At 38.0% G+C, this 23,074-nt stretch overlaps 1 protein-coding gene across 15 annotated transcripts in view; it reads left to right on the forward strand.

Moving 5' to 3' along the window:
• Nucleotides 1-3,155: 3,155 nt before the first annotated feature.
• LOC121314095 (rho GTPase-activating protein 12-like) overlaps nt 3,156-23,074 on the forward strand; it is a 67,782-nt gene continuing 47,863 nt past the window's right edge. For 12 of the 15 annotated variants that reach the window (XM_041246968.1, XM_041246974.1, XM_041246975.1 and 9 more), the window contains exons 1-2: nt 3,156-3,285; nt 10,603-11,379. In XM_041246968.1, the coding sequence (XP_041102902.1) occupies nt 10,651-11,379 (729 nt within the window). In that variant the 5' untranslated portion in view covers nt 3,156-3,285; nt 10,603-10,650. Of the gene's footprint in view, nt 3,286-4,315; nt 4,563-10,602; nt 11,380-22,822; nt 22,974-23,074 lie in introns of those variants that run through there. The other 3 variants (XM_041246970.1, XM_041246969.1, XM_041246985.1) reach the window with 3 other exon arrangements.

The raw sequence follows: 23,074 nt of genomic DNA on the forward strand, positions 1-23,074 counted from the left end.
AGGTTATAGGGCGTATTCCTGCTCTCCATGCGGAGTGCCTTTACTGGATGCGCCACTCAGGAGCCCCTAAGACCATTATACTTGATATGTATTTCAACTACAGCTTGCAATAATGGAATACTGCTGAAATTTTACAAGGAAATTCCTCTGTTTAAAATCTCCCTGCACCACACTGCAAGCTCTCACCTTTTCACTATTGTTTTTCTCTCACTCTAAATGCACCTAGAAGGCTTTGTGTTTGATCATCTAACCCCATTCGCAACAGGGTCTGAAATGGTGTTAAACAGTTTGTAAATATCTGTAGGTACTGTAAAACCTTTGCATCAGTCTATTTCTAGGTATTTTTAGGGGGTCCTAAAAAAGGGAAGAGTGACTTATACACTGGTGTGACCTTTAGGCTTTTTCCTGAAATTGTTGTCTCAAAAAAGGGGGGAGAGACATATACACCAGTGAGACTTGCACACTTTAGTCTTTACGGTAAGTGAAGGCAAAACTAACACAGCTTTCTCTATTGCCATTCGCTGAGATAGGAAACTAACACAGCTTTCTCTATTGACATTAGGAAACTAACACAGCTTTCTCTACTGACATTCACTCAGATAGGAAACTAACACAGCTTTCTCTACTGACATTAGGAAACTAACACAGCTTTCTCTATTGACATTAGGAAACTAACACAGCTTTCTCTAATGACATTCACTGAGATAGGAAACTAACACAGCTTTCTTTACTGACATTAGGAAACTAACACAGCTTTCTCTACTGACATTCACTGAGATAGGAAACTAACACAGCTTTCTCTACTGACATTCACTGAGATAGGAAACTAACACAGCTTTCTCTACTGACATTAGGAAACTAACACTGCTTTCTCTACTGACATTCACTGAGATAGGAAACTAACACAGCTTTCTCTACTGACATTAGGAAACTAACACAGCTTTCTCTACTGACATTAGGAAACTAACACAGCTTTCTCTACTGACATTCATTGAGATAGGAAACTAACACAGCTTTCTCTACTGACATTCATTGAGATAGGAAACTAACACAGCTTTCTCTACTGACATTCATTGAGATAGGAAACTGACACAGCTTTCTCTACTGACATTAGGAAACTAACACAGCTTTCTCTAATGACATTCACTGAGATAGGAAACTAACACAGCTTTCTCTACTGACATTAAGAAACTAACACAGCTTTCTCTAATGACATTCACTGAGATAGGAAACTAACACAGCTTTCTTTACTGACATTAGAAAACTAACACAGCTTTCTCTACTGACATTCACTGAGATAGGAAACTAACACAGCTTTCTCTACTGACATTCACTGAGATAGGAAACTAACACAGCTTTCTCTACTGACATTAGGAAACTAACACAGCTTTCTCTACTGACATTCACTGAGATAGGAAACTAACACAGCTTTCTCTACTGACATTAGGAAACTAGCACTGCTTTCTCTACTGACATTCACTGAGATAGGAAACTAACACAGCTTTCTCTACTGACATTAGGAAACTAACACAGCTTTCTCAACTGACATTCACTGAGATAGGAAACTAACACAGCTTTCTCTACTGACATTAGGAAACTAACACAGCTTTTTCTACTGACATTCACTGAGATAGGAAACTAACACAGCTTTCTTTACTGACATTAGGAAACTAACACAGCTTTCACTAATGACATTCACTGAGATAGGAAACTAACACAGCTTTCTCTACTGACATTCACTGAGATAGGAAACTAACACAGCTTTCTCTACTAAAATTAGGAAACTAACACAGATTTCTCTACTGACATTAGGAAACTAACACAGCTTTCTCTAATGACATTCACTGAGATAGGAAACTAACACAGCTTTCTCTACTGAGATTCACTGAGATAAGAAACTACCACAGCTTTCTCTAATGACATTCACTGAGATAGGAAACTAACACAGCTTTCTCTACTGACATTAGGAAACTAACACAGCTTTCTCTAATGACATTCACTGAGATAGGAAACTAACACAGCTTTCTCTACTGAAATTAGGAAACTAACACAGATTTCTCTACTGACATTAGGAAACTAACACAGCTTTCTCTAATGACATTCACTGAGATAGGAAACTAACACAGCTTTCTCTACTGAGATTCACTGAGATAAGAAACTACCACAGCTTTCTCTAATGACATTCACTGAGATAGGAAACTAACACAGCTTTCTCTACTGACATTAGGAAACTAACACAGCTTTCTCTAATGACATTCACTGAGATAGGAAACTAACACAGCTTTCTCTACTGAAATTAGGAAACTAACACAGATTTCTCTACTGACATTAGGAAACTAACACAGCTTTCTCTACTGAAATTAGGAAAGTAACACAGCTTTCTCTACTGATGTTCACTGATTTTAGGAAGCATGGTCACATAATGTCTGAAATATTTTTCATCTTCAACACTGGGGAGTTACTTAACAGCTGGACAATAATTAATATTAACCTGAACTCTGGATGAGTGCACTGTGAATATGGTATACTAATTGAAGTCCTAATTACAAATGATCTTGTCTTGTAAGTGATAAACGATAGTCATAGTGCTGAAGTTGCAGGTGTCAAAATGACCAACACTGGTGAGTATTTATTGTATCTAGTTACAGCAAGAACCCTCAAATGCTACTACAACAATATGCTACTGTCAGTTTCAATAATAAAAGGATGATAAATATTCCAAGATTCTGACACTCTCAATTACTTGAGCTAAAAAGTCTTACCTTGTTTCATCACAATATGAGAAGTGATTATATATGTAAAAATGTACGGTAACTGTGACATTACACACACACCATGTCTGTTGACATCACCTTGTAATTTCTATGCTTTACCATGCTTTCACTGTGCTGTATTACACATGGCTGCAAACCTTTCTAAAGAGGTTATCCCTGGGACCTGTAACACCGTTTGTAGACCTCACAGCGATCAGGCCATGTAACCTACAACTCAGACATTGATTAGATACTCTGAAAATAAAAGCCTTATGTGTCAAGTACATCGCTGCTTTAACCACAAGATGGGGCCAGCCTCCCCGGAGCGGTGAGCGCAGAGGCGGGAACGAGCCTGACCGGAGCACGCCGCGTCACTGAGAGTGGAAACGAGGCGTGGGGATTGTTTGCTCTCGGCGAGAGGGGGAGGCTCTCGCACAGCGGGACTGAGCTGCGCTGAGGAATAAAACGAGAAAAAGGCGAAAAGTATTTATTTTCTTATTTACCCAAGCGAATACTGCCACTCAAAGAACAGGTTTGTGAAGCTAATTTTTAATATATATATATATATATATATATATATATATATATATATATATATATATATTTACAGTCACGCTAAATCTGTAAAATAAAATTCTTAAACCACGATTTTTAGCTTTTTTTATCCGGCTTTTCTCTACTCAGATAAAACGAACCTGTTATTCCTCGCTGCTTCGATTTAAAAGGCGCCGTGAGAACATCTGATTCATATATACTCTGCAGTGAAGTTACGTGTGTGCGTGTGGTGGATCTTGAAACTTTGCAGTGTTAACAGTGTTTGGAGTGCTGTTGATACGCGTTTTGTATTTGTTTAACGCACTTAATGGGCCTGTTGTAAATATGCTAACAAACTTTGAGAAATAAGGGATAGGTCAAAGGCCTTCGATTTTCAGAGCAAGTGCGGTGATAATAAACCCAGTGAATGGATTCAAATCTAAATATAACCACTTTGGTCTAGACCGAAACTGTGAAACCACAAAAACACTGGCTTTGATTTGAGTCTTTCTTTTAAGATAAAGCAAGAGAGGGATATTTTGCCAAACACATAGCTTGTATGCGGACAGATACAATTCTGTCTGAGTGACACACATTGTTAAATTGGACCAAACATGTATTGCACACAGACGGTAGTGCGTTGATGTTTGTGCTGTTTTACCTTAAATTACATACCAAATGTATTTTGCGTCAACCAGGTTACATTACTCTAGCAATAGTAATGGATTATGCTCACGATTTTCAACCACCATAAATTTAATTGAATCACTGTAGCTGTGAAAATGACGTGGAGGGAAAACGATTTTTGACTAAGATTTCAATGTACTACTCGGCTGTGGCGTTTAATTGTAGCATATCTAACGTGTTGTTGTTTTGTCAGAACGTAGTGTGTGGTTCTCGTCATTGTCACGCTAGTGCATAATTAGTCTTATGTTGTGAGGCCATGTGTAACCAACCAGAATTACGTCAGAGACGCATGGAATGTCGAGGGCTCGCCACAGCAGCCTCACAGCTTGTAAACGAGACCCCCAATGTGGTTAATAACCTTACCCGTCTCTGATTAGATAGTGTCGTACCTTAGTCTAGATAATAGTAGCAATACAAAATAATCCTCTGAGTTAAATCCAGATGTGCAAAACCTTAATCGAGGGCATTACAGGTTTAGACTCTTAACAAAACATAAACACCCAATAATGCAAATCTCAGACCGTTTTAAACTACGGATGAAGACCTGTGCACATTCCCGGTTTACTGTAGTAGCTTCCAGTTCCTCTTGTAAGTACTACTTACCTTTCCAATTGTGCGTTCTGGTGAAAATGAGCCACTTATTACTGTGGCGTGAATGTAGACATTCTTGCACTGGGATACCACCACCCAGAAATGAAGTGCTATGGTTGCCTGTAAATATTCGTCTCCGGGGTGCTTGTGGGCTAGACCGGGTAAAAATACAGTGTCGTGATTGTCTATGTCCTAGGGGGAAAGTAGCCTACCATTCAAGCATTGCCAGATGTGAGTTCAATACAAAAGTAGAGAGAGGGGTGCATGTTTACTGTCTGTAGTGTTTAGATCTATTTCTGGCTGATATCGTTAGTTGAAACGAGATGTACTATATATATTGCAGTATAACCTATAAATGACAAACTAATGTCAATTTATAAACCTAATAGCTGGATAATCAGTATATTGGTTAAAACAGCTACACGCTATCTGTTATCTTGACATTTAATGATTTTACTGGCTGATAACATATATTTAGTGGTCGAAACTTTATTTCAGGAACTAAAAGCCGTGTTCATGTTACAGTAGTGTTAGTGACTGCAGTGCTTCCTTGAGTGTTAAGCCGTGCCTGGGGTAAGCAGAGACTGAAACATTCCAGGAAGCTGGAATCAGGCTGTGAGGTGGTTTATTACAAGTTCCTGCAAGACCTGTGGTGTTGTAAGTAGGGACGACCGTCATATATATATATATATATATATATATATAAAATCTGTTGACGTTTTATAATAATTTGCGCAACGCGTTTCCCAGTATATTTCTTTCCTTTATCAATTGACAACCGTTTTAAGACGCTTTATTTTCTGGCCTATGTTGGCGTTTACCTGTAGTATTGCAGATAAGAAATAGACAGATAGTGTGCGATTTGTACGTGTGTATTTCGTGAATGATCATTAACGCTTAGTTTGTTTGTTATTAAATTTGTCTTACTCTCTTTAAGGAATTTTCAGGCAAGAATGCCAGGCAGTAAAAAGATCTACAGTACAAGTCAGGTGGTACTCCAGGCTTGATCTGCAGCCAAAACCCTGCTATTGGGTATTAGGTTAGCTGCTGCTGGACACAGTTAGTTTAAGTGACAGTTGAGGTGTTTTTCTTGGTTAGCAAGCAAGGTAATTGTTCTTCTGAGTATCCCATCTCTGCAGCTGTTGCTGGCTTGATAACAATCCAAGCAAAATCTAATTTCACATAGTTTTATTGAACTCATATGACTGGACTAATATAGATAGATAGATAGATAGATAGATAAAACAATTTTAAAATGACTAAGAAAATAGTTTCAAATAGTTTTACCGCAACTTTACTCAGAGGGAGTGTTTAATGCCTGCACCAATCTTGCTTGAATTTCATTTATTTGAGTCAATGTCGCCTTGCACTTCTTTAATGTACTCATTTATCAATAATTTAATATAATGACTTTTCACCATCCTCTGACTACAGTAATTGAAATTTTGAAGAAGAAAAACAAACGTTCTTTGTAATTTTATTAAAAAGTTTGTTTGTCTTGCATTTCCAGATTAAATGGATTAGCTGGCGCTGTCATGCAAAATACAGTTAAAATTAGCTTCATCCGGTGTTGTGGCCAGAGATAAACCTCCTAACCCCTTCACTTACAGTACGCTAGGAGTGTGTGTAACTGTTCAGACTTCCAACTTGTACAGTTGGTGAAAGGAGTTGGCATTTATTTAGGCAATTAATTTAATGTTCTTGTTTGAGATGAGTAAAGTAGTAAGACAGTGCTGTTTAAGGCTGTGTTGTTGGCTCAGTACACAGCATGGAGAAGCGTCAGTGTTTTTGTTAAGGGCTCTGATGGCTCGCCATTGGGGTCGTTGGTGTCAAGCTCATTGTCATTGAGGGGGCTGGAAATGAATATGAGACGAGTAAGATGGCCGAGTGAGGGTAATTTGCGCGCGAAGAAGTGCTTGCTGGTATTCAATTTGTATTTTAGTGGGGCTGAGGAAGGGATAGATTGGGGGATGGGGGCAAGTGTATTGTACACATACTTCGTATTATTTTCTTAATTCTAAATAGCTTGTATATGGGGTTGCAAACAGGTATGGGTCAATGCCTGCTTCAATTCCTTTTGAAAATAAGTTTCTTTGAAGGAATTTGTGTTAGAGACATTAATAATTGTGAGTGTTCAACTTCTTTGATCTGAAACCAATTTAATTGAGTAACAGTGACATAAGTAATTTGTTGCCACCGCGAAAAGCACATTTTTACAGAATACTGCAAATTGCAATTTTTATCAAAGTGTAGGATTTGATTAAAAGGGAGTGGGAATTGAGTTTGAAATGGAGTTGGCATTGAAAAGCAGGAACCCTGGTTGCAGAATCTTGGAGGGCTTTGTAAAACAGCCCTGATACTCGAGGTAAAGGTCAACTCTAGTGCTGTTAGGAAATGTCATGAAATTCAAGAAGGCAGGACCTGTTCCTTGGAAGAAATCAACTGCTGTCTGTAGTCATTAATAACGAGAGTTCTGCTTTGGCAGTTGCAACAGATTTGTTGTTTGTTGCTGTTTGTACCGTTGTGTGCTGGTTGCATTTCTAGCTGAAGACAAAATGAATCCTGAAAGGGAACTAACTTCTGGATTTCTTCTCAAAGGAGAACTCCTTGGAAATCGAATGGTATTTTTTAGTATACTACAGTATGTGATGCATCTGAGTAAAAGGCTGTCAAGACTATGTATGATATGAAAAATAAGAAAAGAAATTGAAGAACTGCCTCACTTAGAACAGCATTTAATTTGGGTCACATGTTTTAAATAACATCAGTCTGTATCCCAAATGGTTAGGGATTGCATTAAAGAAACATAATTTAGTAAGATCTGAAGCTGCTGACTGCATACAGATTAACTGTGTGATAGATAGATAGATCTATCTATATAGATATCTATATATTATGCACAGGATATTTTAAAATAGGTTGTGTTGATTGCTGCTTCAACACAGGTATGTCATACATGAAACACATTTTAATGAACTGACCTTGTAAGGAGTGCTTATATTAAATGGTTTTTTTTAATCATTATTTTTATTTTAGAGCTGTATCTCTTAAACTGCTTGAGATACCAACTTTATTTTCAGTGTTTTAAGAAACTGTCAGAGTAAGAAACTCAGGCAGTGAACAGTGGGATACTATCTAAAAAGCCACAATATGCACAGTGGTATCAAAATCATAGCTAACGTAAGCACAGTAATAAGGGCTTTGTAGTTACAGCTTTGTTCCCTTATTTCCACAAGACACCTCCTTTTTTAAAGTACTTTTAAATGCTTCCTTTTTGCTTACATTGCATTCCTTACATTTTTTTCTATCAGTAAGTTTGTATTGTGTTAAGAAATACAGTACTGGGATCATAATATAATCTTCTACTGGTCATACCTCTTCAGCTAGTATCCCATTGATTATTTAGGTTGCATTTTATTATGGATATGTCCAATTGCTTACACTGTGGCAACAATTAATTTTTCCCACATGTAGCAGTGCTACTGTGATATCTCATAAACCACTTAAGCTGTCAACTTCAGATTTTCAGTGTTGTGCAAAATCTAGTGGCATCCTTTACTATACTATGATAAATGGCTGCTGTATTGGCATCATATGACTATTTTCTGGATGATAAAGACCTAATGCTTGGAGATATTTCCTTGATGTGTGTGGTTCCCTTTTTTTAATCTATTGCTTTAAACTGACCATATACAATGAGCTACTGTTTTTCACATTTTTATTTAACAAAATATTCAATCTGAATGACATACAATACTGTACCCCCTAGATTATTTGTATGGGGGATGCCTCAAACTTGATCACCTGCAGCACGGTGCCCCTAACACAGTTCTACAGTATGTGGCATTTCTTACTGACGTATTTCAGTGTTGTATGGGGAAATGGTAACACTATTACACTATAATAACACTATTATAAGGTTTTTAAATATGTGGAAGTTATGTAGAATCAGGGCAGTACATACTATTTATTTGTTTTTATCTTAAAATATAAAACCTCAGGGTCACCAGAAAATAAATACAAAAGGTGGAAAGCTAAATTCAGGAAGTGTGAAGAAAACAACAATAGCAAACATTTGGCTGCAAAGTAATTGAAAGGTTTGGAAAAGTGGTCTTAAATCATATGTGCTTAAATAGCACTAGGGTGTAACAAAACAGACCACAGAAACAGAAAGTCTTCTTCTAGAAGATAATATCTGGGTGTACATGCAATTCATTTACATTCATTCGTTAAGGGTGCTGCGTACTGTATGTTGGTATGAGAGCAGTTCTTCTGTGTGCTGGTGTTTGCACAGCTTGTTAGGACGCTTTATCAGACTCTGGAGCTACAGTGTAAGAGTTATCTATGTACATACAGTACATTACACTTCATATCATTGGCTATGAAAATGATATGATTTACTACTGGGGTGTAATAAAGAATGTAACCACATCCATAAACATTTGAACATGTGAAGGCGTTGGTGAGCATCTGTCGTTAGTTTGTGTCTATTTTTAAAGAATTTCAGCAGGGTACTGTATGATTATTTTTTTTTAAATGGCATGTTAGTTTTAAAATGGTCAAATTTAGTGGTTGCACAATTACTTCGGTACATCATGTTTCAATATAACAGATGCACGTAGAAACCACTCTTCCATGCAGTTATATACTCAATTAGAATAATATTGTTTGGATGCTGATGATGTATGCCAAGTTTTAGATCAATTGTTTCACCGGTTCCCAAAAAGAAGATTTTGAAAGATTTTATCGAAAAATGCGTCACGGCGCCAGTTGCAAGGATGCAGCAGCAAATTTTATTCAGCATCAGATAGCCAATGTATCCAGCTTGTTACCTGCCAAGTCAGAACCTGATCAGTCACACAGCTTCAAAGCAGCAGTAGTTTAACGTTTTGGGAAGAATAAATAAATAAATAAATAAATAAATAAAAATAATCATCTTAACAATAACAATAGGCTTCCCAGCCTTTGGCTTGTAAGCCTAATAATAACAATAATAGTAACATATCCATAGAGTATGATAGTTTCTCATTGGGTCTGGACTACTCAAATGACCCCCCACACTGCTCCACATACACAGGAGAGAAGGTTCGTGTCGTGAGAGAAACTGTAAGGGGGGCTTGATTAGGGCAGTATTTAATAATTTAGCACCAGTAGGTGCTCTGGTGCTAAACTTTCAAAACAGTTTAGCACCCATTTTCAAAAAGATTTGAAGATTTTTAACAAATCATCGTGCGTTCTCTGTTTATTTCAATAGTCTAACACCTTTTTTTTTTTTTTTCAAAAGCTAAAAACAGATCACTTTACTTTATTAGTGTTGTTGAACATGTTAGTTTGATGGCACAACATTATTATAGAAGGATATAACTTGGGGGGGAAATAGTATTTAAGTAAAATGCTAAATAAAATGCTTTGTTTGAAACTCACGTATTAAATGCAATTGCTTTCAAACAGTGACACCCTCATCCGTGCTCAGTTTAGGAAGCAGAGCTTCAGCAAGCTTCCACAACACCACCCCCTGTAACTATATCCCTCATGAATGGACAGCTTAATCGAGATCCTGGCTATGATTGGTTGTTCCATTAAAAGAAAATCATTGATGTTATGAACTGGAGTGATTCCACCTATTATTTATTAATTTATAAAACCATGAAGCAGCCAATAATTGTGCTAGCAGGGATGGACTTTATAGTGAATTGGAACCCTCCAGCCTTTAGTGAAATATGAGGACTGATATTTAATTATGATCAGCGGTAATAAGCTCAGCTACCTGGAGATCGTTGACAGATCCCAGAGACTTTGAGACTCAATTGAAAATCGGGAGGTTAGGCAGGTACACAGCCAGATAATGTGCTTGACCTTGCAAGCGTGAGCTTCCTGAATGAAATGCTTTCCTTCAGGAAGCACCGACAGTATGCATTCGCATCTTAAAAAAACAATATGGAATTTTGCATTTTTTTTATATATTGATGTGCATTATAGTATTACATATTTTTATATTAGTTTCATTCTGAGTGTTCCCTGATGTTGTATTTTTCAGGTTTGGGACAGTGAAGTGAACCATGTGGATTACTTTACCCCTGAGGAGATGAATGCCGGAGCTGTACAGAGGATGGCTGAAAGAGATGGGAAGGCAGACTTGCCCATTATTCCTGGGCAGGTTTACGTTGAAGTGGAATATGACTACGAGTACAAGGCAAAAGACAAGATGATCGTGATAAAGCAAGGAGAGCACTACATCCTGGTCAAAAAGACCAACGAGGACTGGTGGCAGGTCAAACAGGATGAGAACACCAAGCCCTTCTACGTGCCAGCTCAGTATGTGAAGGAGCTGAGGAAGGCACTAATGCCGCCACAGAAGCCCCTGCTCTCCAGTCCCAGCGGATCTTTGAAAGCAAAGTCCTGTGCTCTGGACATCCAGCCTTCGCAAAGGTCCAACGAGAACCTGGCCAAGACCCCAGAGCTCTCCAGCTTTGGAAAGCACTCCCTGGTGCACAGTCACCTACCAGCCCTGCCCAGAGACGCTAACCAGAACCTGGCTCCAGGGAGCAGCCCGGGGCAGAACCGGCGAGGTGGAGAGCACCACCAGAACAACAACACCACCACCTCAATGGGGGGGACTGATTCTCCTCCTAGGATCCCCAATCACAACAAGGCAACCACGTTGGGGCGGGAGGCAATCCTTGATGTGGATGCTGAAAAAACACCCCCCCATGAACACCCCCACGGCAATTTGACCAGAGATAGCTCGGAGAAACACCGGAACGACTCAGAGTCTGGAGATGACCTGAGCAGCAGCTCCACAGAGCACATGCAGGTAGTGTACAGAGTGACTTCCACTCGCATTAGAAAGTACATGTTTCCATACATATTGAAAGTGAAGTATTTAAGTGCTGCTAGGAGCTCAAAGTTCAAATGTGCTGCCTGCAATTACTGCAATTTAAATTAACAATAAAACTGCCTTTTACTGTACAGTTTCTCTGAAATCTTGCTTCCTAATCTATCTCTGTCTGATTTATTCCACAAGAAAGGCTGACGTTATAGTGGCCAAATAACAGGTTTTAATTTATAACTGTTCTTTTGGAGTGGGGGAAAAAAGTGATGAGAGCGTTGGTTCCAAACCTGGCTGTTGCGTGTGATGAAATCCTGAATTTAATTAGAAGGGAAGTTAAATCTTACCAGGACCATGTTGGATGTGAAGGGGAGATGACTATTTAAGTGAGAGGACAGGTGCAGCCAGCAGGGAAAGCTAATTAAAACTCTGCATGTACTGACCTCGGCTCAGGCGTATTCAGGGGAACAGCAGTGTCATGGCATTCATTTAACCACTAAATCTACTGGAAGGGGTGACATGCATTTACGACATGCATAGGAACTTCCCTCACTGAGGTTGGATTGGTAATTGACTGGTTCTTTCTATCTTGCTGCTTCTGCTTGTTTGCAACCATGTGGAATGAATCACATGAGTTGACACGATTCAGTTAAGTTGTTTATTTTGTTGTTAAGTTGTTGTTTATTCAATTGTTTATTTTTTTTTGTAATTAAAATATAGTGGTTTATTAAACAGATTGTTGCCTGCTCCACATCCCCCAGTTTATCTGCAGTGTGCTGAAAGCTTTGTGAGACACTGCAGTCAGTGGTTCCTCATCTCTGTTCTACAGACCTGGTTGGTGCACAGCAGATTGATGGTCAGAGCAAAGAACAAAGCAGGTAATTCATCCAGGATTTGAGTCTGTGTTTACCACATAGTGTGAGAATATAAACCTTGTGCCTTAGTGTCCCATGTAAAATAAAAAATAAATAAAACAGACTAACATGAATCTAAAGAAGTAAGCCTTTCAACTATATACAGTTTGATTGCCTAGCACTAGATAACTGCAGTGTTTGAGGCAGATTATGATCACAATGATAAAGATACACCTAAGAATAAAAATTCTAGCTTGGCAAAAATTATTTCGGTGCTTTGAAATCTGATTTAACAAGCTTTGACAATTTTTCTTTTAAATTCAACCATAACTGTAACTCATTGAATTCCCCTGGCACTGTAGTTAGTGTTGCTCGACCATTGTGATACAGACGGGTTAAGCTTGGTGAAGTCGCCCGAAAAACTCTCACATGCTGTAGGCACCACGAGGGGCTACTATCTCTCCTTCAGCAGCAAGGCTATTCTTCGTAGTCATGTTCACTCATTTAAGACTGTTGTTCAGGCAGGAGTCAGCTGCAGCACAATGGGTGTTAGAGTAAGAGTAAAGAATCCTGTGCCACAGTCTGTACAAGGCAGATTCTGTTTCACAGGAATATTTCATTCAGCACAACAGCAAAAAAACGGCACAGAACGTCTCTCTTGTCTGTACTACTTGTCTGTAGTGACCTACTTTCCCCGACACTGCTGTGTTTGTACTGCATCTTTGGAAATATTTGGCTTTCCCTGCTTGATCCTATTCCGTAGATTATTTTTCTTATGTTGTTTTCTCCAGATAAGCAGTTGAGCATGTGTTTCCCAAGAGTTAAATTTGGTAAAACAGTTTGCATTTACCGCCAAACTTTTTTTTGTAATTTAAATAATGTGCAGTATGTAACAACTGAAATATACTATTATGTGTGTTCTTCCTAGGCTTCATTTAGTAAGTACTACAGAATGTCCAAGTAACAACAAACCAAATGAGTAACATACTCAATTAATAATTAGTGTAGTTTTGTATATTTTTAGTTATAGTTAAATAAGATGAAGCATGTACTGTACTTTAGACTGTACACCGTATTATAGGTAGTTCTGAGGCTGTAAAAGTTAGACACTGGAACTCTTACCTACCTATTTAAGTGACATGTAATCACTTGCCTTTTTAAACCTATCACTGATTGTTGAAAGTAGACTGTTATTGATGTAGATTGTATTTTTCTGTAGGATTTTGAAGAGTCACAGGATAGAGTTGCTGAATTGCAACACCTGCTGCACAGTGACATCTAGTTCTGCTATATTGTATGGGTCCTCTGTGGGCTTCAGAATACCAAAATGGGATCTTTATGTCCACAAATTAGGCTGTCCCAGATATTTTAAGACTTCTATAGAGGAATTCCGTCAAAGTAGACATTGTTGCGGTTCTGAGATCAGATCTAGCTGTCTTGAACATGTAACTTTTCAAGCATACAAACTTATAAACATAACATCGACAAAGCCTTTACCAAAAACTTGTATTTACTTGGTTTTAGTTTTACCATAGCATTTAAGTGTTTTCTGGTAAACTAACAAATTAGCCAGAGGGTGGTTCCTGACATTTTAGAATAATTCTGCTGAGTAAAAAGTGTGAAAGGTCATGTTGTCTTTTTCCATTTCCATGATGTTTATTTTCACTAGTTCCCTCCTACCTAATCTCATATTAAAGCAAAACAGCATATTCACATTGATGGTGTTTGTGTGGTTTAAAGAAAACATTGACTTGATTTTCTTTCTGTGTAACAGCTTTTTAGTTTTTTTCCTATCCCTTTTTTGTAATATATGACTAAACAACCTAATACATGACTCACCGTGTCAGTATTAAAGTGGTCAATGAAACTCTGCCCTGCATACAGTTGACACCAGTACAGTATATTTGCAGGTATTAAGGCCTGGTATTTTCTATGTGTCAGATTCTGCTTGTTCAAATGTTCTATTTTCAAATAAGCAGGCGCTACAGTAAGGTGTGTTATACTGGGTTGTACACGAATGTGGAGTCTGAGCATGAGCTCATGGCTTCAATCGCTTAAGTTTTCAGAATAATATCTTGGTGAGTAAGCCGCTGAAACACATTTTTGCATGTGGGATTGAGCAAGCAGTGCAGACGGACATTTTTGCAGTCTCTGCATGTGATGCCTGTCACAAGACAGGTAGCACAAGGAGCTGCAGAAGGCAAATGTGTTTGAGATCCAAAGACAACAAATAAAATATAGACTAGCACAAAAACACAAACATACAGCAGGTCTATATTTTCTGGTTCTCTTTGGCTCAGATAAGCTTGCCCCTTGCCTGGACAGTTCTTCTGTCTACAGTTTTGTTTTATTTTTTTATCTCACTGTTTGGAGTAGATAACATTTTAAATAAATGCTGTGAAAGTGTCTTGGCACGTTAACAGATGACGCTATTGTAAATACGGCTGCAAGAAGTAGTTTTATTTTTCCATGCTGCAGGCCATTTTGTCAGGTATCAAAACCTCCCTAGGATTCCAATTCACAATAGCATTTGTTTTTTTGTTGTGTCTTGCCTAAATATTTAAAACACTAATTTCAAAAACAAGTTCATGTTCTTTTTTTTAATAGACATGCAGAGAAGTAGAATGTGGTTTGACAGTTGGATGAATACAATGTGTTATTTTTAAGTATTGATTTACCAATCATTCCTTAACCCAGGAAGTATGCAGTGGCTCTCAAAAGTATTCACCGCCCTTGGACCTTTCCACATTTTGTGTTACAATATGGAACCAATATGGATTTAATTAGGAGTTTTTGCTACTGATCAACACAAAGTCCATAATGTTAAAGTGTTGTAACACAATAAAATGTGGAACAGACCAAGGGGGTGAATACTTGAGAGCCACTGTATAATGGTTAAATTATGGCCTTTCCAGTATTTCTGAAAATAAATATATTTTGGTTTCAAATTAATTCCAAGGTGATATAAAAAAAAATATACAAAATACTGCTCTTGTATGACATTAGATTAATTGTTGGGATGGGCATCTGTTAGGGACCACCATCAGACCTGGACTCATCAGGCTTGGGTGATTACAGCTGACATTTACATTGATTTCTCCTGAGCCTTGTTGAAAATAACAACACCTGTTTTGCCTTTGGATTTGTTTAATCCCATAAGGAAAAGGAAGTGGATGCTGTACCCTTAAGAAGTGTGTGTCTGCCTGCATTGGGACAGGTGTTTCACAAGGATAACGCAGCTCAGTAGAATAGAATCTGAGATTGTGTTATGGGTGCGGAGGGGGGTGGATTATATGGGGCGATTGCCAAGCCAGCAAAACGTCAACTTATAATGTGAAGCAGCACTGAGCTGTTATCACTGTGTGTCACGGCCCTGTTGCTCAGTAAACGGATTTGTAAGGCACAGCAACCCTGAGGCTGGGTTAGTTCTGTATAGTGCTGCAGCAGTTCATTGCCTGTATGTGAAACCTAGCTACTCAGTTGGGAGATTGTCTGCTGAAGAAGAAAACCTAAAAAAGGTGGAGTGACTTTCTAGCGGGATTGATAAAAGTACTGTACCAACAGGTATAAAATATGCCCAGAGGCAAAGGTGAGTGAGACTTTTTGGGGATAATACTTTAAGAAGGATGAATCATAATGCATTTTCACTGCTAGAAATGAGATTGAATTATGGTTAATAATTACAGGGCACTAGGGGACCTAGGAGGTGCACTTAGGCAAAAAGAACAAGTGCAATAAAAAAAGTGTGTTCAAATTGCTTTATGCTGTTTCTTTCTACACAAGTTATATTTGTTCAGTATTGTGGTGTTCAACAGCTGGTGTATCAGAATAACATTTTTTTTATTTTTTTTATTTAAAAAAAAAAAATATATATATATATATATCAGATTGAACACTACAAATTAAATCTTGGTTTAAGTATGACTAACCAAGTACATTCTGTGAAGCTGAAACATTCTTTAAAATTCATAGAACTACTGTAACAAAATCTGGCCATTAGTGCCCTCACTTTGTGTGTCTAACATTTTCCTGTATAAAAGCACACATTATCGTAATCATGTGTGTATTTGTTTTTATTTGCTGCTTATCCAGTGACTCATGTCTGTGTCTTCATGTCACCTTTTGAAGTATAAAGTGAAGAGGTGAGGCAGTGTGTTAACTGCAAGGAGCGATAAGGGAATTGTTTTTTACAGTAATTAATAATTTAATAGTTTTGAAATCAGTTACCACAATGTGGGTCTATTATACTGAAAAATGTCAGCTCTACAAAACAGTAAACATTACAGTAAAATATGTCTTCCATTAGCTCTAACTTATGTTTTTTCAAATAAATTCAGTGTGCCCTATTATTCGACCCCTGATTTTCTCCCCAATTTACCAGACGAGCCAAGTGGGGGACCATCTCAAACTTTTAAAGACGATTATTAACACACAGTACAATACTTCACTGGGATGGCTAGGCTTGGAGGAACACTTGCTCAACATCAGATCTGAGTGCATGGTGTTGTACTTTTTAAACTGTTTTGAGGCTAGCTGCTACATGATCTGTTCCTTGTGAGAAAGAATGGTAAAGGAGCCATGGTAGAGACATTTTGTAACCCATCCAAAACCCATTCATGAGTGGGGTGGGGCATACTGCACATGTTCTGATTAACATCACTTTGCCACCCACAGGTGTAGAGCCCTCACTATTCCACGCCACACCACTTGAAACACTGCAGTTTAGTACAGAAGATACAAATACTCTAACTAGTTGTGCATGAGCTGTCTGGATGGAGCGCTGGTAATAGAGTGCTTTAATAATGTAAAGCCACCTGAGGCACCCTGATGCTGTGTGGAATTCGTAAAGGAGGGTTGTTATATTGACTTATTGTACACCCCCCACCCCAAAATAGCTTCTCTACTTTTTAGCAGCATGGGAATAATGAGTGTTGGTTTGGTTTATTTTAGTTTAGTATGGCTAATGTATGCTTTTGCTTCTTCTGTACCAGAGGGGAATGTAATATAGAGGACCATTAACAATGTCCGGCTTTCCGATACTAAAATGCATTGAACTCTTTACTAAACCACAATAATAATGTAATACCAACACAAAGGATTATATTGGTGTTAATTGAGCGTGATTATGGGGCGCTGTTTTAAATGTTTTTCACCTCGAACTACTTTATGCTGGTGGTATTTCTTACTTCAAAATGCCAGTTCCTTTAAATTACAGTAATTGATCAGTGTAAGCTAGAAACAAAAAAACAACCCTTTGTAGGAGACTTGGCACCTTGATGTCTTTGGCATTTGATTTGAAGTGCAAAATCTTTTTGATTAAAAAGACTGTACAGCAATCTTCTAAATCAGTGTTGCGCAAAGTTTCTAAATGCTGCCACCCCTTTTTTAGCATACATTTTGTCACCCCCCCGTATTAAAACGTTAGACCTTAAATTGCATATTTTTTCCTTAACCACAAGTGTCCAGATTTAGCTAAATACATACGCGTATCACAAATTCAACGTTTAAAATAAGTATAGAATTTTTTTTTTTTTTTTTTTACACTTAGAGTGAACAGATGTTAAACCTGAATTTCTAACAAAAGTCTGAATTTAAATATTTTGTTTAAACTTAATTGGCTAAGTGGCTGCTCTTAATTGCACTGCAAGTCAACATTTAGTTAACATTTCTAACAAGTAAATCTGTGGGGGACAAAAAGTTATTTGTTTGTTTAAACTTGGCGATTCAACATTTATCTGACAGATAATCTGAAAAACATTATCGTTCAGCAATTAAATCTTGGGTTTTCAAAAAATAAAGCATGCACACCGGGAGCGAAGCGAACAACGTGAATACAGTACAAATACAAAAAAAGATGTAGCTAGTCATGAAAAGAAAAGACTCTCTTTTTGTGGAGACGAAATAAAATAAATAAAACACAAATGAGCATGGGTACACCACACACTAAAAAAAGGAAACCGTTCAGGGACTACCACCGGCTTGTTAGAGATAATGTGATTATTATTGGTCTACATTATTAAAACAAAGAAGCGTCATTTTACAGAAATACAAAACCGTGTGTGGGGGTTGTCCTAAAACCCGTTCGGAGTCGCCCGGAGCATATGATGATGATGATTATTGTGATTACTACTACTAAAAATAATAATCGCATATTAATATATTGGGAAACAGAAACAAAGCAAGTACGTTTCTTGTTCTTTAGCCTGCAGAAAACCTGCACAAACAAAGAACATCAACTTCCTTCTATGTGTTTCGTTGCCGCTTACTTTTAATAATGATTTAGGCAACTTGATACACTTTTCTTCCGGTGTTACATCCCTCTGTTCCATCCACAGCTGTAGCCCAATACAGAAACATCGCAAACATTATCTATATTGACACACGATGTTCCTCCTTCCTGCTTTTACATTCCAGTCAAAAAATCTACAGCACCATGTACTGTGTGTATTATAAATGAAATAACAATACAAGATTTAATTAAAGATTTTAATATTAGGATACTTTTTCCATTAAAGAATAGGTCCATTTTTTAAATGTGTAGCCTATTTTTGTACCATTGCAAAAAATAGTTTTACAATTTAGGATATAGTATGTCGCTCAAATGTAAAACCTAGCTAACAATTTTACGTTGTTACATTTCATTGCCACATTATTAGAGTCCGCTTTGTATGTGACAAGGTTTTGATCAGACACATTTGTGGATTCCAGGAGATGCTGTCTCACTTACATATACATACCTATCTCACTCACTCAGAAGATAAGGAGATCAACACATTAGTCAATACCCCAGTTAAGGGGAAATGTATCCTTATGTGGTATGCTTAAATTTAATACTTCAGGTGTTTTGTGCAACCAGCCCCTGGAGTTTATTCCAATTAATCACAGCGCCTTCAGTATTTTGCAACAATTTAAGTGATGGTTGTTACATTGACACAAAATAGAAGAAAATAAACAGAAGAACAGGTATAAGCAGCCCACATCGCTAAAATCAAGAACACGATTTCTAAGGGGTATGTAAACAATAGATGTGTTTTACAAAGTGTCTGTAAATTCTAAAATGTTTTTATATCTATAAAGTGTTTGCGGTAGGCTATTTCCTGTAACATGTAATGTGGCACTATGATCTATTTTGGGCTAATTGTAGACTAAGTGGGCTAAAAAGAAAATATGGTAAAATATTTCATTATCTTCGTGTCATACAACAATGTGTACAATGTATCAGCACGATGTATTTGATTTATTACTGGTATCCTATAGACTAGTATAAAACATCCATTGCCCTGTTGCATTTCCCTTCACTCAGCCAGTGAACTTCAGAATTGACCCCCACACCCCCCGTTGGAAGTAAATAGCAAGGCACTTTAAGCAGCCACCCATCTTGAGCAGTTCATCCATGCTTGAATTGTATTACAAAAAGTCCTCCTTTTTGTCCATCAGAAGTTTCCTAATTAAATTAGTATGCATATTAATGTGGCTGCTGTGTCTTTAGAGTTTTCAAGGGCAATGGAAGGTCTCAGATCTGTATATTTGGGTGTGGGTTGAAATATTAAATCCAGCTATTTAATACAGCTATGAATTTTTATTTTCTAGAGGTGTGTTTTTTTTTTTGTTTTTTTTTTTAAATGCCAGACTGTGCTCTTTGTCCCAGTTGTACTAAGAGTGCGGTGCCCTTTGCACACAGAATGTCTGATCTCCGAGTAAAATAGATGGTGTGCTGTTTCTCTATTACTACCCTTACGGAAATCCTCTGCTTCTCGGTGCCGATGCCAGACGGATCAGCTGAGGTACATGTGTTTTCATAGGCGGTGTGTCTGCCATCTAAGAACAGTCCAGCACAGGAAAGGCATGTGACCAGTTTCACATGTTCTTAGTTCAGCCTTGATGCCAGGGTCATGCTCACATTACCTGTATTACATGTATTTTTGTATAAATGTAGAGTACCATTATTTCTTCGCTTTAAAACATATGTGTGGCATGTTTCTCGCTTGCATCTCAAAAGTGTAACAGTAACAGGATGAAAAGGCTCCTTTTTTTGTGTGTGCTCGAACTTAAGGTTTTACGCTTTTAGTTTTTAGAACACAAAGTAATCCGTGGTACAATATACTGTCCACAAGGGTAATTCAGTTAAATGATTATAACCTTTTACACTATAGAGCAGGGGTGTCAGACTCCAGTCCTTGAGGGCCTCGGGATCTTCTGGTTTTCATTAAGTTCTCAATTAACTTAATTGATCTAATTATTTTATGTTAATATTTTTTTCAATGTCTTTTACGGTTGGTGATTTTTAAAAAATGTGCTTGATTCAAGGTACATGACCTGTAAAACATTGAGGCATGGAGAGAAGTGTTACACTTGTCCAGCGAATCAAATAATTAGACCAATTAGGTAATTGAGAGCCCAGGTGGCATGAACGCCAGAAGACACAGCGTCCCACTCCAGGAACGGAGTTTGACCCCCGTGCTCTGGAGTATCTAGATTATCCGAATTTGACAGTACGACATTAATAAATACATACAGGCACTGCATAAAACACACCATTTGAATAAATAGTGCTTAAAATATCAGGTGTATCTCTTGCAATGGCGTTTTTGGTATTTGGGCCATTCGAGGCACAGGTCTGCAAATGCCAGCTCTCATCAGACTTCATACTAGATAAAGATATGTTTTTTCATGCTTTTTCACAGTCTGACTCGAGACAGAGTTACAGCAGCACACTAGCAACATGGCACGCATGACAACACCTAGTAGTGGTGTTTGAATGATCACCTGTTTGATCAAACGTGACTGAACTTAACTGAAACTAGGCACAATTTCTCTGTGTTTTTTTGAGCTTTTAAGGTTGGTGATTGAATAATTTCTCTCAGACAACCGCCTCTGCGTTCTTGTCTTGTATGTACATCTTCACACCCCATTTGTTGCCAGTCAGTAGCACACAGTATGCAGTACATTGTATATCTTCCTGTACTGTTACTGCAAGTGAAATTGCTGAGTAAATATTTGGGTTCCCGCATCCTGTGAGACAAAGGCATTGTATCCTGGCAGAAAGCATTCTCCGTTTTGTGACTTGGTGCTTTCAATGAGCAGCGCTTGAGGACAGCATGACCGATAAAAGAGGGAGATTAAAGACTTTTTGGATCATAAAGCTTCCTTTTTTTTCCACCAGCTGGGATATTTGTTGGTGCTCAGCATAGTTGTGGTGACCTTTCTAATTGGAGTAATTGTACACTGTCTCGTGCAGTTTTTGACAACATTAACTTTCCATTGTGCAATATGCCAGTGTTTGTAACTGATACTGTATGACGCCTTTGCTGTTTCACATACATATTTACATAAGAGCCAAATCTTTGTATTGCGTTGTACAGTAACATGCAATTGCCAGACATTCAAGTTACCTAAAGTTGAAAGTTTCATTCATTTCTGCATAGTGGGGTACGAAACTGCCTCAATTACAGTAGTTGAGGTTTGTGACTAGTTCCTTAGATTACTTCTGATATAATCTGTTCTGGATTGCACATAGCCTACAACCAGACACACACTGCTGTTCTTTAGGGGATCATAGTCAAAAGGAACTGATTTGTGTTGATTTTTTAATTTTTTATTTTTAGGAAAATGTAATTTTCCAGGAAACAAGTCTTCTCAGAATTTTTAGCAAGAGTCTGATTGGCGCACTACAGCAAGCCCCCCTGCATCTCCAGTGTATGCGCACAACTGCGGCACAAACACTGAGTAGAGAAAACAAACAAACTGTCAAGAAACTGGATGTGGCTGCTCTTAATTACAGCTTTGTGTTATTTGAATCTTCACAGGCTGGCCAACTTCAATTAGATAGCGTTCGCTGCATTCTGCCAAGATTCAGCATGAGCCTTTTATGAAGCCCCTCAAAACCTATTAAAAGTGGTGCTCAAGCTCTTTTTTTTAATTTGTTTTGTTTGTTGGCGAGTTCTATAAGCGATATACAGCCGTACTGTGCATACTGCCACACAGGCAGAAACGGGCTCTGCAAGGTTACCTTTAGGAAGTTTTTATATATGATGTGCGAGTGACTTTGGGAGATGCCCTGGTATTGATTTTGTTACGTGCCGAGTTCCACAACAAAGGCGTTATTGTGTCTGCGCAGCAGGATATGCCCCATGAGAATGACATTGCTCCTACAGAAGCAGCTCTGTATGGATCCATTCACAGGTCACACAGAGGACACAAAGGGGGTTGACTGGAATGAGGAGGAGGGGCTGAAGAACAATTTAACAACCTGTTGCTCTTTATTATAGACCGTGCATTTCTAAATCTATCCATCTGTCCAACATCAAATTTTTTTTTTAATGTATTTAGTGGAGCTATATAAAGAGAGCCTGATTTGAAGTGTACTGTGGACCCTAAACATGGCCTGATGTGAAGTAAGGTTGTCAGAAGATCAATAAATTGTATTTTCACATATGTAGTCCATGATGTGCTGCTGCACCTGATGAGCACATTTGATGACCCAGTTCTGCTAAGCACATTCTAATTATAAATGACCTATATCCCAACTGTGAGATCTGCACAGGACTGTACGCTGGCACTGCACTTCTGCTTATTAAAAGACTTTTGGGCGGTGCTATAGAACTGTAGCTATTAGAACTAACTTTTTTTAAAGTAAGTTCATTTCAGAAAGCTGTCTGGCCCTTCTTATATAGTGCTGAACCTGTTGGAAAGAAGCTTATGAAATACACTTATGCGATGCCCCAGGTAAGACTTTTTATTTCAGATACTCCACCATGCATTGTGAATGAAAGCAGTACTTTGCGGGGTGTACCATACAGTACCTCCAGTAGAATAGAGAAACTTTA

Source organism: Polyodon spathula, chromosome 4 (assembly GCF_017654505.1).
Source record: "Polyodon spathula isolate WHYD16114869_AA chromosome 4, ASM1765450v1, whole genome shotgun sequence".
Taxonomy (NCBI): Eukaryota; Metazoa; Chordata; class Actinopteri; order Acipenseriformes; family Polyodontidae; genus Polyodon; species Polyodon spathula.